Genomic DNA, 15,011 nt, shown 5'->3' on the forward strand with positions numbered 1-15,011 from the left:
GCTACTGCGCATACCGGAAATGAAGCGCATGTGATGACGCGCGTTCAGGACGGACAATATAACCGACAAAAGTGCGGGAAATATTAATAGCAAGAAAAAATTCATCCATAAGATCCATAATATTCCATAAATCCCTTCACTCTTATTTTTTGCATAAAAATAAATCTGGCTGTCCAATAATTCCAGTCGAATTACACTGATCACATCGGAAAGGTTTTCAAATTAAAGAAATGGCGTCAAATTATTTTAATTTCACTGAATGCACGTTGAGTTGTAAAAAAATGAAGATTAGTGGTGTTTTTTGTGGTCTGGCGAATTGATAGGAGTAATAAATCGGTCAATTGGAGGTATGAAAAGACTGGGCAAGCGAAAATATAAAAATGAGAATGATTTTTTAAAGTTGTCGGACATGCAATTCAACGAACACTGATGCAACGCGCAAAATGGCGCCTGCTGTTCCCTCTACTCAGTGGTGTATTCATTGAAATCGTATGAAGTGCCCCGTTGCACGTCGGGTAAACTGAAATATGTACGTACGTCGCACAGCCTCGAAAAAAGCGTTGAGTTGTTATATTCATCGAGTGAAATAAAAACTACAGAGGCGAAAAAAAAGTCGTCCCTCATCGACAATTTGCGTGTGAAAACGCTTGGTTCAGTGGTGGTTAAACAAAAATAATCAGTGATACTGAATCACCAAAAAGTTGCATTGTTTTTGGGGTGGACAGGTAGTGGGGGCACTACAACTGGGTGAAATAAATACACATAGCCGGTGGAGGTGCTTTTCCACACCAGGGGACAAAAATACGAGGTGAGAAATTTCGAAATAACGCGTGTAACCGAGTGTTTGTGGAGATTGAATAATTCAGAGGGTATAAATTGTCCTGGGGGACGCCTAGCCATCAACCGAATCCATTTCCAAGTCACGGGTGTACCTCGCGACCACCATATTTCCTGGCATTTTTCATTTTATGTTTTTTCCATCACGTCTTCGTTTCTGGAAAGATTCAGACCCTTCCGAGAATGTTTTTTCCATCCTGGGGAGTGGATTCTTGATGTTGCTTCAAAGGCTATTCTCCATCGACGGTGTACACAATTTTCCCGCTATTTTCCGAGATTATCGTGGCACTTTAACCCCGGATCAGGGCGCACACGAGGGAGAATTTAATTTTTTATTCACTCTGGCAATGTTTTAGGTCTGGTTCTGATTGTTGGAGATGGCCACCAGTTACAGACGATTTTTAGGGTCAATGGAATTAGGTGAATAACGACTGGTATGTTTAATCGTCTAATTGAGAGACAAATTAATTGCTTCGGGCTAATGGCTTTTCGTTGTGTTGATCACATATTTCAGGAATACCAGATGTGACTAATGAGTGCTAGATACAGACTAAGGACAATAGCCCTGATAATACATTTATTTAACGTGTGCATCACCATCTGGTGATACGAGAGGACAAAATGTGTGATCAAACAGAAATTTGTTATCTGGAAGGAGACGTTGTCTGGGTGAAGATGGGCTTCTGTTGGTGGCCTGGACAGGTCACTGGCGTGGACAATCTCCCAGAAGAGCTCAAAGTGGAGTTCAACAAAAAGCCACCCATCGCTGCTGTCAAGTTTTTTCAGGAGAATGTTTACGAACTCGTGAAGAACATTCACCACATTTACAAATACAATTGCACACAGAAGGATGACTTCATACAGAAAGGCCTAGACAAATACCGTTCAAAATCCAAAAGTGGATCAAAATTAATGGACCAATTTCCCGGGGACATCGAGACCGCAGAGACCTTGACGGGTGGTGATCCTGACATCCTCAAATCTGACAAGTTCTGTCCCACTGAGAAACCCGACATATCTGCCCTTTTCGGTGAGAAAAAGTCCCCAAAGAAAAAGCAGAAATCTAAAGATGACGAGATGACACGTCGCAGCTACGATGACGAGCGCAGGTCAGTACGCCCTCGTTTATTCAAGGAGACCGATCACGAGGTACGAATTCGCTGTCAACCGAGCAGTCACCCAACGACGCCAACCTCGATGGACAAGAACATTTTTTCGTGTCCTCTCTGCAGCTTCACCTCAACCCGAGTGAACGTTCTCATTTGCCACAGCAAGATCCATCGAGATGGAGGTGCCGAGGCCTCACCTCGTCCAGTACAAATTTCCACCAAGAGGCGATCACTGGGGAATGACTCGACGAAGCGAAAATACGTGAGAAAAATCAAGAGCCTGCCCAGGTTGAAGAACGATCGGAGCTCTGAGCCGACGAAGAGGAAGCAGAAGCAAGCAGAAAAAGTCACAAAGAAGCAGAAAGCAGATCCTGAGATAAATGATCTCCTCGCTGACTGGGACGATGGCTCTGAGGACAACATGGACGTAGACCTCAACAAGTCCAGTGACACCCCCATTGGCAGTCCCTCGATGAAGGATTCTACGACAGCTGCAGACGATGACACTGATCTCCTCAAGGAGTCGGAGAAGCTGCTGAAGGAGACTGAGAGTCTGTCCACGCATCTGGAAAATTCCAAGACCATCGATTCCGTCTGTGAAACCCCAGAGGTGCTGAAAACCGACCCGAAAAAGACAGAGGAGACTGTGAGTGAATCTGAGAGCCTGTTAACACGTCCGAAGAACTCCAAGAGTAAATCTGTGAATGATTCTCTACGTGAGGAGCCCGGCCTCAGTCCCTCGCTCATCAAAGACAAGAAAAAGATAAAGAAGGCTGACCACGAGGACGAATCCAAGGAGTCCGAGAAGTCGGCGACGCGCGTGAAGTACTCCAAATCCAAGCCGTCAGACAACGAGTCCCTCCAGGAAGCTACGACTCCAGTGGTGAAGGAGAGGTCTGCCCTCTCCAAGAAGCTGAAGAAGAGCTTGGGGGACAGAAAAAACTCGACTCCAGAGAATGATCAAGATAAATCAAAATTCTCGTGCTTCGACTTCGAGGAGGAGGAGCCAGAACCGGCGTTCCCTCCAGTGAGAAAAATACCTAGAGTCTTCGGAGAGAAGAACACGTCCCTCAAGAAGGAGATCATCAAGGAATTCGTACTGAGTCAAGCGCTGGCGGAGGAGAAAGAAGCTGAGAGCAAGGCGAATGAGAAGGCACCTGAGGAAAATGTCAGTGAGGATTTGAAAAAATCGGAGGAGGACGAGAAATTATCCCAGGAAATTCTGAAAACTGTTGACGAAGCTAGTGAGTTGGTGGCTAAAATTGCGTCTGAGACTGAGAAATCGAACGAAGGGAAGTCTAAGCGAGATGTTACTGAGACAGAGTTGGAGATTGTTGAAATCCTGGAAGTCGAGCGTGAGAAAGACGGCGAAGAAATTCCTGAGGAACAAAAAAATATGGATACGAATGAGCCTGAGCTTGAGCGTCAGCCTGAAAAAATTGTGGACAACTACAGATCCCCAATGCACTCTCCAGGGAAGTCTCCAGGAAAATCTCCAGGGAAATCACCGGGTAAATCCCCACGAAAGTCACCATCGAAGTCCCCAATGAGATCCCCAAAGAAGCTGACCCCTTCCTCGAGCCCATCGAAATCAGAACCACTGCCAAAAGATTCCAAAGACCTCGAGGACGAAGTTAACTCGGGAAGAGTAACAATCGAGAGTGAAGAAGAAACCCTCACGATCTCTCAATTATCAAATGCAGGATCTGGGGATGGGGTCGAGCTGGGATGGAATCAATTGAGTGATATTATCGGAGGTGATAAATCCACAGATCAATCATCTGTCGACTCTCTCCAGGCCAAAGTATCAGAGAAACCCGCAAAGCGTCGGGGAAGGCCTCGAAAGTATCCCCTGCAGACCGACATCAGTGGAAATGGCGACTCCAACAAATTCGAGGAGCCACAGCTCCCTGGGACCCCTGACAGTCACGAGACGGATAGAAAAACATCAGAGTCCGATGGAGAAAGATCATACACTGGGAGGAGACGAAAGCCCAACAAAAGGTACCTGGAGTCTGACATTTATTCGTCCCCAGGTCGTAGGACCCCCAGGACTGACGATAGCCAGTCAGAGACTGAAGAGAAGGAGCACAAAGTGAAAGGGAGAAGGGGCAGAAAATCCTCAGCAATAAGCAAGACCTTTAGGAAATCCCTGGAGGAGTATGAATTTTCTGATCAAACCCTAGACAGTGCAGAGGAGTCTGGAGTCTCACCAAAACCACCCATTAAATCCTCGGAATTTACAAGCGCGAGACCTGACGGGATGAGTCCAGTAAATATCACTGATCTGTTGGCTACAAGTGACGTCGAGATCAAATCTCCGGGGTTCGGCAGTCTTGAGCCCGAAGTAAAATCATTTGAGACTAAAGTGACAACTGAGGTACCTGTGGCCCACGAGGAAGAGGAGGAGAAGAAAATTGAGATGCTTCCGCCAAAGAAGTCGCAGATAAAAAAATTCGAGATGTCTCAGATTGATTTAAATGAGTCAATCGAGACAAAATTCGCTGATCCTCCTGAGACAACAGAGACTTTAGTTGAGACTACTGAAGAAGAGGTGATACCTCAGGCAGTGAATGACCTTCAACAAGAAATTGTTTCAGAAATTATAACAACCGTTGTTCATATGGAATCAGAAACTACTGCTGGCACTGAGAATATTGTTGAGGAGACTATTGAGAATATAATAATTGAGGAAGTGATTGAGACGAAGGAAACTGTCGAAGCTCCTCGTCAGGAAGAAGAGCAAGGGCCTGTGGAAGCAAATCCCTCAGTGTCTGAAGCTACTACCGCAGCTGCTGAAATTCCAGAAGTCCCCGAAACTCTCGAAATTCAGCCAACTCCGAGCGCCGAGGAAAAAATCATCCCAGAAGACGTTGAGACGGTGGTCCAAGCTCCTGAGGATGTCCCAAATGACACAAACATCCCTCTCCCTGAGGAATCTGTCGCCTCCCCAGCTGTAGAGGCCTTCAACTGCAGTCCTGGCCGTGAAAAATCTCCTCCGAAAGAGTCACCGGTTCCTGCGGACGTCTCAGTCCCGGTGAAAAAGCGAGAGAAACCTCGAATAATCGAGAACGTGACCCTTAGAGAGCCCATGCAGATTCTAAAATCAAAACTCCTGGAAAAACAGCCTGTAAAAGGTGCCAAGCACAAGTTAGAACCTGACAACACCTGCAAAACTGAAGCTGGTGGTAGCCCCCGAACAAAAATGATCAAACTCGACTCAAATAAAGCCAACTCCTCCCCGAAGAGTCAGGCGTTGTCAATAACTAAGAAACTGCAGGTGCTGAAGGCAGATGAGGCCCTGGAGCTTCAACAGGAGAAGTTAACTCTCCCGAACACGATCAGTATCGCTTCGAGTGGTGGATCAGAAGCGTCGGAAGTAGAATTCGATATAAATTCAATTCCTTTCGTGATGAGTGAAGATCTCACCCCTGAGAACGTCGAGCAGATGCCAGTGATGATGTCATCGATAATCTCACCATCCTCGAGTGCTATTACGACAGCTCTCACCCTCCCTGTCCCCACGACTCAACATATCAATCAAACGAGTATCCCCGAGAAGGCTCCAGCGAAGAAAAAAACAGCATCTCCAACGATACTCAAGGCCAAATCGAAAGCTAAACCAACGATAACGAGCATTAAAACCATTGTACCCCCGATGATAGCAGGAATGAAGGGGATCAAGATTCAGGGCCAGCAGACGACGAAGACGATGCCAGTGTTGTCGTCGCCGAAGGGCTCTCCGGGGAAGTACGTGTTCGTACAGACGGGACAACCAATGCGTTACACCGTCCAGGGGACAACCGTTCCCCAGAAGATGCCGATATCCTCAAAAACCACTCCTGGAAATCCGCAGATTGTCCAGCAGGGTGGCAAAGTCGTGATCCTAACGTCTCCTCAGTCGGGACATACTAAAGTGGGAGTTCAAAAAACGATAACGACTGGAAAGGTTCAGAAAATTGTAACGAACAAAGGCCAACTGCTGGGACAGGTCGGTTTCAAGACGACAATGATAGCTCCCAAGAGTGATACGAGCTCACCCACAACATCTAAGATTACAACAAGTAGTCAGAAAATTGTTAACACTGGAGTATTGACGACTAAAGGGGTTTTCACACCGATATCAGGGGGCAAGACAATCCTGGGTACGATTCCCCAGCATTTTGTTAACAAAGCAGGAGTGATCACTCAAATTAATGCCGCTCAGCTGACTGGAAAGGCAGTCATGGGGCAGAAAACATATGTGGCGAACAAGGGGACATTCTATCCAATTTCAGCGCAGGGGGGAGCCAAGACCCTCCTGACACCAATTTCTCAGACCACCCTGGCTGGAAAAACCATCATAACAAGTGCTGGTTTGGTTCCTGGCAAAGGAGCAGTGCTGACACCCTTCACTGGACAGCAGGTGAAGGCAATGGCTGCCAAAGGCAGTCCCACTAAGGCCAAGGTGCAATATCAAACGGTTGCCCAGAAGATGCAGCTACCCGTGCTCCATAAGAAAATGACAATGGCCTCAACAGTCCAGAGAGTGACTACAGTAAAGTCCCCAGGTGGTGCAATTATGCTACAGAATCCGCCACCCCTGCATCAAACTTCTCAGACTCCTGGAAAAATGACTCCCAAGAAAATTATAAGACACAATGTCATGTCCCCGTTATCTTCACAGGCAGGTAAATCACAGTCTCCCCAGGGTACGTTGCAGAAATCAAAGTCCATGGCTGCAACACCGCAAAAGGGTAGACAAGCTAAACAGAAGATTGTTATTCAAAAAGTCTCCCAGGACAGTCCATCGAAGACAACAGCGACAATAATAAAAACTCCTGGACAAAAGGCAGCTCCTAGTGGCATACCAGGATCGAATAGAGTCGTTCGAGGGCAACCAGCAGTGAAAAATATTCAGAAACAACTCTCAAATGTAGTTTCACCTACATCTCCGGTGATTCCAGCACCAGCAGTTGTAGCATCTCCAGTGGAGGAGCAAATGCCGGTGCCAGAGGCATGTGCGATCGAATCAAAGCCAGTGGACGCCTCGACATCGACGACTCCAGCCGAACCGAAGCCAGAGGAACCCAAGATTCCCTCCCAGCCCCAGATAATGGCACTCCCCACTGACAGTGCGGATGGTAGTCAGACGTATGTCCTAGTGACAATTGATGAGCAGGGAGGAATTCATCCCCTGGACAACAACGCACTCATGTCGCTGGAGGGTACGACTCCAAATGCCGATGGCTCGAGGACTTTATACATTGATCCTAGCTCACTGGATCCTTCTGGAGCCATCGACAACATCGTCCTGCAGTTTGACAACACTGCAGTCTCAACTTTGCCACAGACTAATGCACCTGAGGTCTCTCAAACCGTCTCCGAAGGATTCCAAACATCAAATCAGGATATTCTGGCCGCAGCCCTGGCTAATACTGACTTCCAACAGGAGATTGGACTCCCTGAGACCACTGTACCCACTGTCATGACAGCTGGATTAACGCAAACGAGTCTCGATACTCAGACAATTCTCCAGAGTACACTGATTCCCTCAACAGAGCCCATTTCATCGCCATCCGTCCTGGAGACGTCTCTGACACTTAACCAACCTATCATGACACCTCTTGAGGTACCAAGCAGCGTTGGGATTCAGTCGGATGTGACTGACGCAGCCCCTGTCTCCAGTATGGCATCCCTGGAAATTCCAATCTCCATCGCGAATTCAAACATCTCGTACATGCCTGCTCCTGAGGGTATCCTCCCTGGAAACTCAATGCCAGACATTGGCGAGCTGATGGAGACCTCAGAGCCTGCTGATGCTCAGAATCAGGCATCCGGTCAATACCTGGTTATTCCGGACATACAGGAGGGAATTGAGAGACAGGGAGAGACTGAGACTCAAACCGCTACGATTTCCTACGCCGTTTCAATCCCAGAGAATGTCGCACTCGACTCGGGACACGTGCAGACCACTCCCTCCATGCCAATCATCGATGATTCCTTCGTTGATAATGTGGAATTTGGAGGAGAAAGCCAGAGCACAGCTGCTGATGAATTGATAAAGGAATCGCACGAGGGAAAATCAGAGGAAATGGAAACTCCACAGGTAGTTCGGGACATGCCAATCGTCCAGACTGACGAGATCGATCACACTCCTCTGCCGAAACCTCAGGAAGCCGAGGATAATTCCAGTAACATCACTAGCTGCGTGGAGGAGCCCTCAGCATCAGAACCAAAGCCACCAGAGGCTGATGTCCAATCGTCGAGCACTTTTGAAGCAGAGGCAGTAGAGATTCAGAAATCAGAGGAAAATCCATCTAAAATGGAAAATGAACCCGAGCCAATGGAAACTGAGACTGTTGAGAGTGCTCCAGAAATTCAGGTGAGCCCTCCAGTGACACAGTCGACCCAGCCCGAACCCATGGACGTCGATTTCGAGAGCACAGAGCCTGGGGCGAGTCAGGACACCATTGATGCAGTTGACGAGGCACCTTCTCAGTCTTTCGAGAATTTTGAGAATCTATCGATCAATGATGAGGTGATATCTCAGTCTACGTCAAAGTCTGAGGGAATTGAGGCCACACAGTCGAGCCCCTATGAGTCCCTGGAGAGAACAGTGGCTGGAGAACCTCCAACTCAGTCATTTGAAGACGCTAGAGTGGAATCAGGGGCGTCTGTATCTCAATCCTCGTACGAGGGATCAAGTGAGAATACAAATACACCCACCCAATCTTTCAACGAGGTGAGAGCCGCTGACGAGGCTGGAGACGATCCCAGCTTCCCAACGCAGAGCTACGAAGTGGTAAATGCTGACAATTTGGTCGAGTCCCTGGAGACCGATGGGGAGATCAGTCAAGAGGGCAACATTCCTTCGCAGTCGAATGACGTTGGTAACGAGGGAATTGGAACCTCAGGATTTTCCAATAATTCTGGACTGAATGAGGATGAGACTGCGAGCTCTTCGTACGTTCCTGAGACACCCGAGACTCAGGAGAGGGATCAGGATCAAGAGAGTGCCATCAGCACGTCGAGCTATGAAATTCCACCCTGTGAGGAAATCAATATCGCGACATCGAGTGTTATTCCTGATACCTCGGATACTGCGAGTCTTCATGATAATGGAGTTCCTGAAATTCCCACCTCCTCGTACAATCTCAATCCTGACAGCAGCTCGACCCATGTCGACGCTGTACCAACGTCCAGTTTCGAGGATCAGGTGGTCGTCGAACAGAATGTGTCGACATCCTACGACGTGCCCATCTCTATGCCCAGGTTGGAGGGAGACTCGGCTCAGAATTTCGTTAGTGAGAGTTCGGACCAGAGGAATGAACCTAGTAGTTACTACACTCGTAATCCTGAGGAAGGAACATCGGAACCGAGTCAAAGCTATTTCATGCCAGAAGGTCCAAGTCCGAGTTACACGAGCCAAACCGTCTCCCCCAGCTGTTACGACGCACCACCTGAGACCGAGGCAAGTCAAAGTTACTACTCTACCCAAGAGGTGGACAGAACTGACCAGTCGAGAAACGTCGAGGCCTCCCAGAGTTTCTACCAGGATACAACCGACGAAGTGAGACTGCGATCCCAGGGTGAGGCCACCCCCACGTACACCGAGAGATATCCACTGGACTACACCCTCGATAATTCTCCAATCGAGAGGCACGATCTAGTGGAGAGTTCAGTGCCAGCTACAAAACCCACCGAGAGGTAATAATCAGCGGGACAAACTGTTTTGTAATTTCTCCCTTGATAAAAACAAAAATATATACACCAACGTATGTATATATATATATCCTTTTTTAAACGTGCTCCTGAAGTGGCTGAACTACCAAGTGTTGGTAGAAAAATTGAACGACTAGAGAAAAAAAAAACCTACGACTTAAGTGTAAATATTAAAGAGTGATGAAGGCAAAATAATTTGATGATGGCAGTGCTTGGGCATGGGGATAGATCCTTATAATTTATATTGACACGAGAAATATAATAGTCAACGATAAATTTATATTGACGGAGGGATAATGGAAATTTAATGACAGAACAGATTAACACGAGCACTTGACTATTTTTATCATGACTTTCGTTCGATTAAAAGCCAATTATCTTTGGGAGATTTTTTTTTTTTTAAATTGCGCAAGGACGAAGGATAATTGGTAGTATAATTGGTCAGGCACTCGTCACTTCAGTTACGTTTAGAATCATGATTGATAATTAGATATATGGGAAGTTCAGAATATGTTGTGACACTGACTATTGCAATATCTGATCGGTACTGAAGGATTTAAAATTGTGGGGAGGCATTATTTTGATGGTTCACGATAACTCTGAGAGATCGCATCAAAGCTTCGTTTAGGATTAATCACTATAGTGTTTAATTTGTTTAGAGGATAGAGATGAGAAAAATAAATGGAATATATGAAAGTTTATTTGAGGTGAAGTATCAGAGTTCCCACTATATGATTTTGAGATATTTTGATTTCTTCTTTTATTTCAGCGTATAATCTTTGATGTTAATTAATGTGGTAAATAATAAGGGTGGGGATTGTGGATTTTTTGAGTATGTGAGAGGCTTGAAAAGTTTGTCGAGTTGTCGGAAAAATTATGACATTTTTTAAATGCTATCAGGGGCTAATTAATCATCCGGAGGGTGTAAATAAACGACTGATAATGCAACTCGATGATAACGAGTCAATTTTTTTGATAAAAAATTCATTGATAAGGCGACAAAGAAGTTTGAGGACTTGACAGACTTCTCATGGCTCTGAAAACTAAAAACTAAACAAAAACACAAAAAAAAACACATGATAATTATAATTATTACCTTTATAGCCTCAACAAAATATGTTATATTCGAAAAAAAATAAACAAAAACTATGTTTTTATTTCTTTTCTTTCTCTCTGTGTGGGCGTTGTTAATCATGATCAGTCAGGTATGTAAATATTGTGTTAAATAAGGGTTTGAAAAGTGCAAAAGTAGTTGAACAACGAGATTAATGAGAGGAGAAAGAAAAATCTACCCTTGAAGATTGGAAAGAACCACAACGTGATTGTTATTCTTTAATTATTAATCAGAGGTCACGACTTTAGGATAGAGAGCGTGGCCAGAATAATGGGGGAATACTAATTAATATCACATTATGAATATTAAACATAATTTTCAATCACTAATAATTAACGATGAAGAATTTTTACAGTGTGCACCACAAATTGAAACGAAAAAAAAACAACAAATTAAATGTAACTAAGAAGTGAATATTGAAGATAAAAAAAAATAAATACACAAATATTTACGTAAATAGTAGCTTGTAAAATAATAGTCTGCCCTTCAGCACGAGAATTTCTTCTCAATTAAAAATTCAACAATTGGGATTTCTGGTGATACGAGGGGTGATTCACCATTGTTTTTATACGTATAAATAAACGAATGAATAAATGACTAATTAATAATTGTGGAGACGTGGAATAAATTCGAGTGTTTTCATATTAGGATTAAATATTTTAATATCGGAATAAAAAGTCCCAAAATATATTGCAGGCATTATTCATAAGTCCTATGGAACACAGTCTTGTTGATGAGTTATGCTGTAGGAAGGTGAGGTGAAATGAAATAAATTCAATCCTCAATATTCCCTGATTGATTGTCAACCCGAGGATATCAACGATTGAAGATATTCCGTTTTACCTCCCTCCCTTAATTATAGTAGACAAAAGAGGTCTTTTGATTTTTCTCATTATTTTCTCGAATACAATCAAAAGTTCCAATTTGTCAGGGTCGATGACTATTTATTTCCTCCAATATTGTGCAAATTTGTGGAGTTGCTCAACGAGAACAGCCATGACAGCAGTTACCGAGAGATCCAGCAGATTATGAACATAATGGACAGCTTCTTCATCACTCAGATCCAGTCGCAATTTATCCTGGACCTTTTTCACCGCCTTATCTGGCTCCAGAGCGATGTCAGGGACACTTGCGTCGACCATGAGTGAGAACAAATTCAACATGAGATTTGCATTTCTCCGAAGATGGAGGAAGGCAGTATAGCATTGTTTTTTGAACTCGTGATAGTGCTCTGATCCGACACCCCCCATGGCCTCCACCATTTCCTTGCTGAGTTTCATGGGCGGAGGTAGAGGCTTGGGATCCCTCCCCAGGATGTACCCAAAGTCAATGTGAAATAATTTTCCAGACGTTGTCAGTAATAAATTATCGAGGTGTCGATCCCCCACCCCCAGGACGTACGTAATGATGCAATAACCCGCACAGCTGCGAACATAAGTGTCCATGACTTCAGGTGCCACTCCATAGGGTCCCGTTTCCGAAGGATGATGCTTTCTAAAAAAATTCAGGATGGAGCCCTCACTGGCCAGCACCTCTGCAACGGTCGTTGACTCGATAAACTGAACGAATCCATGTTTTGTACTAGTCGCCAGGACTCTGTAGGGAGTCAGTTTTAAATCTAAATTCTCTCTCCTAAGAAGTTTATCCATCAGAGCAATGGTCTGGAGGATCAACTGGTCCTGCCTCAAATCATCCCCATGTTTAAAAATGGCGATATATTCGGTATCATCAGTCGTCAGAAATGTCAATTTTGATGGCATGAGAGCAGATTTAAAGAGACTAGCCTTCTCAGGAATAATTCCCTTGATGGATATCTCCGGGTCCAGAGGAAAGGGAATGGGTTCGAAATTCGAGAAATTGAATTTAGAGGCAGGATCAGGCTCAGCAAGAAGTGCCTTCAGCCTGTCTGTCTTCTTCTTCCTATTGGCACTTTCTCGTGCTACATTTTTTACTAGAGCCACCAGCTGCTCAATAAAAGTCTTCTGTCTCTTCAGGAAGGCCCTCCTCTTCTGCCAGACGGCATTTCCCTGTGCCAATGCTGTTGAGAACATCTTCATGACCGTGAGATACATCTCTCTGACCTTAGTGTCCTGTTTAACAGTGATTGCAGGATCTGGCTGTCCCTCGCACTCGATGGAGAGATACCAGTAAAAATAATTAGCTAGTGTAGAATTTTTACACGCCCTAGTGATGAGAAAAGATGATAAATCCATGGGTGGCTCCTGACTGGAGATGTAAGCCTCTGATTCACTGGAGGTCGATATCCCCGAGGATGTGTATTCGACACTGACGTTCCTCCCCTCTCTGTCCCTCTCGGCATCCCGTGCGATCCTCTGACTGGCGAGTTTGATCCCCTCGAAGTTCTCATACTTGAGTGCTTGCACTAGCTGCAGCAGATACAGCATGAGATCGTCGTCGTGGGCCTGATTGAGCCTCCCAATGGCGTATCTCCTGATAGCTGGATGTGTGAACGCAGGGCCCAGCAGCTCGAGGGCATCTTCAGGGTCTGGAGGTGTCCACAACGCCAGCATCTCCAGGGCCTGCTTCTCCTCCCCTGGCATTTTCCAATTAACACACTTGACGAACTTCGTCAGGGCCTTCTTTTGATTCGAGAGGTGAAACCTGAACTTCCAGATGAGATCCTGCTCCTCAGTGGAGAGAGCTGTCGTTGGTGGATACCCAACAATGGTATTTAAGGCGTCTCGAACTGTTGAAGTCGGCTTGACATCCCTGGTGTTGCCTCCAGAGCGAAGACTGCGAGCTAATTTATGGTGTTTTGCCTCGACGAGATTCTCCTGGAGGATTTCGTAGTCTGGGAGCGTGACAACGTCTGGCTGGGACCTGTGCTGGACAACTTCGTCCCCATCCTTCTCGTAGTAGACTATTGAGTACGGTTGACCGTCCATCGTTACCTCTGGGAACTCGACGGTGAGATAGAGGTACTCCGAGGCTCTTTTCTCTCGCTCACTTATCAATTCGATCTCCCTAAAGGTCAGCCTGTCCAGCCAGTCGACTCTGCTTATCTGACCATTTTTCCTTTTCTTGGCTAGCTTGGCAAGCCTCTGCATTTGCTCTTTTCCAGAATCCCTGGCCTTCCCTGGGGTCGAGGTGGGCACGTTTCCATCAGCCTCGACTCCAGGCCACACCCTGAGATCCAGCATTCCCTGGCGGAATACACCGTACTTCCCGAAGAGGGAGATTGTCGTGCCACCGACAGGTACCTGACGACCAGGACCTGCACAGTCGTAAATCGTTATTGTCAACTGGGCGTCTCGAGGCAGGTCTGAGTACGAGATTGGGAGTGTCACCCACTGGTTCCAGCTGGAAAAATAATTTTCATTTGATAAACAAAAAATAAAGGAAGTGAATGGAGAGATATTTCAGAATCCAAGACCTGGACTTACTTCCATCTCGTTGGAAAATGCTTATAGGAAGTGTGGACAGGTAAAGCAAGGGCTCTACCTCCTCCCCAGACCTGGAGGGATGCTGAGAGGTCCCCCTTGCTGCCTCCTCCACCGTATAAACCTGAATATTTTATCATTGGATCCAGCAGGAGTTTATCATACTCTGGTCTCTGTCGTTTGCCCTCTAGAGTCCCACTGAGATATCGAAAGGAGAACAGAGTGTAATTTCAGACTGGGGATTATGTGACAGTTGTAAATATTTTTGCACTTTTTTTATTGTACCTAATCTCCGGGGGATTATGACCACCTTTTAATAAGACGGTTTCAGAGTCGAGTTCTGACGTCTAGGTTTAGATTATTCTATTATAAATTGAGAGTATGTCAATACTATACTGGTTATTTCAATATTCATGAAGGAATTCGTAATGACGTGATCATAAAGAGAGAATATTTAATTGAGGAGAGCTCCAATGGTGGATAACAACGAATAAAAGTTCCTTTCATTGTTCAATGGAATTTATTAAGGAATTTTGTATTATTTATTTTTATGATTAGAGTGACATGTGTTGTACCCACATTTTTATCTGGATTTTCACATCCAAAGATGAACTGTAGACGTAAAAAAATTTATCACTGATTTTCTCCATTGTTTCGAGCAACAATCATGAATCAATTGTGAGATGTCCTTTGTTTATTACTTTTAGTGTTGAGAGTAAGAGTAATTTTAGGTAGCTGTCAAGTGGACGACAACCTGCAACTAGATGAACAACCACGGGGTCCAGGAAAAGAGGATTGACTGAAGTAGAGGCTCAGTTCTGGCAGGGAGGGCGCCACACGCAATGC

General features: G+C 45.3%; 2 protein-coding genes across 2 annotated transcripts; one reads left to right on the plus strand and one right to left on the minus strand.

The window, feature by feature from the left end:
- Positions 1 to 452: 452 nt before the first annotated feature.
- Positions 453 to 10,807, plus strand: LOC105271589 (mucin-17). Its single transcript, XM_011313228.1, has 3 exons — positions 453 to 808; positions 1,194 to 1,271; positions 1,352 to 10,807. Exon 3 carries the CDS (start codon positions 1,459 to 1,461, stop codon positions 9,637 to 9,639), a length of 8,181 nt encoding a protein of 2,726 aa, XP_011311530.1. The 5' UTR covers positions 453 to 808; positions 1,194 to 1,271; positions 1,352 to 1,458; the 3' UTR covers positions 9,640 to 10,807.
- Positions 10,808 to 11,131: 324 nt separating this feature from the next.
- On the minus strand, positions 11,132 to 14,944 carry Pi3K59F (phosphatidylinositol 3-kinase 59F). Its single transcript, XM_011313229.1, has 3 exons — positions 14,745 to 14,944; positions 14,169 to 14,363; positions 11,132 to 14,085 (listed from the first exon to the last, which is right to left on the minus strand). Exons 1-3 carry the CDS (start codon positions 14,813 to 14,815, stop codon positions 11,709 to 11,711), a joined length of 2,643 nt encoding a protein of 880 aa, XP_011311531.1. The 5' UTR covers positions 14,816 to 14,944; the 3' UTR covers positions 11,132 to 11,708.
- Between the last annotated feature and the right edge of the window lie 67 nt (positions 14,945 to 15,011).

This window comes from Fopius arisanus, unplaced genomic scaffold, assembly GCF_000806365.1.
Source record: "Fopius arisanus strain USDA-PBARC FA_bdor unplaced genomic scaffold, ASM80636v1 scaffold00113, whole genome shotgun sequence".
Taxonomy (NCBI): Eukaryota; Metazoa; Arthropoda; class Insecta; order Hymenoptera; family Braconidae; genus Fopius; species Fopius arisanus.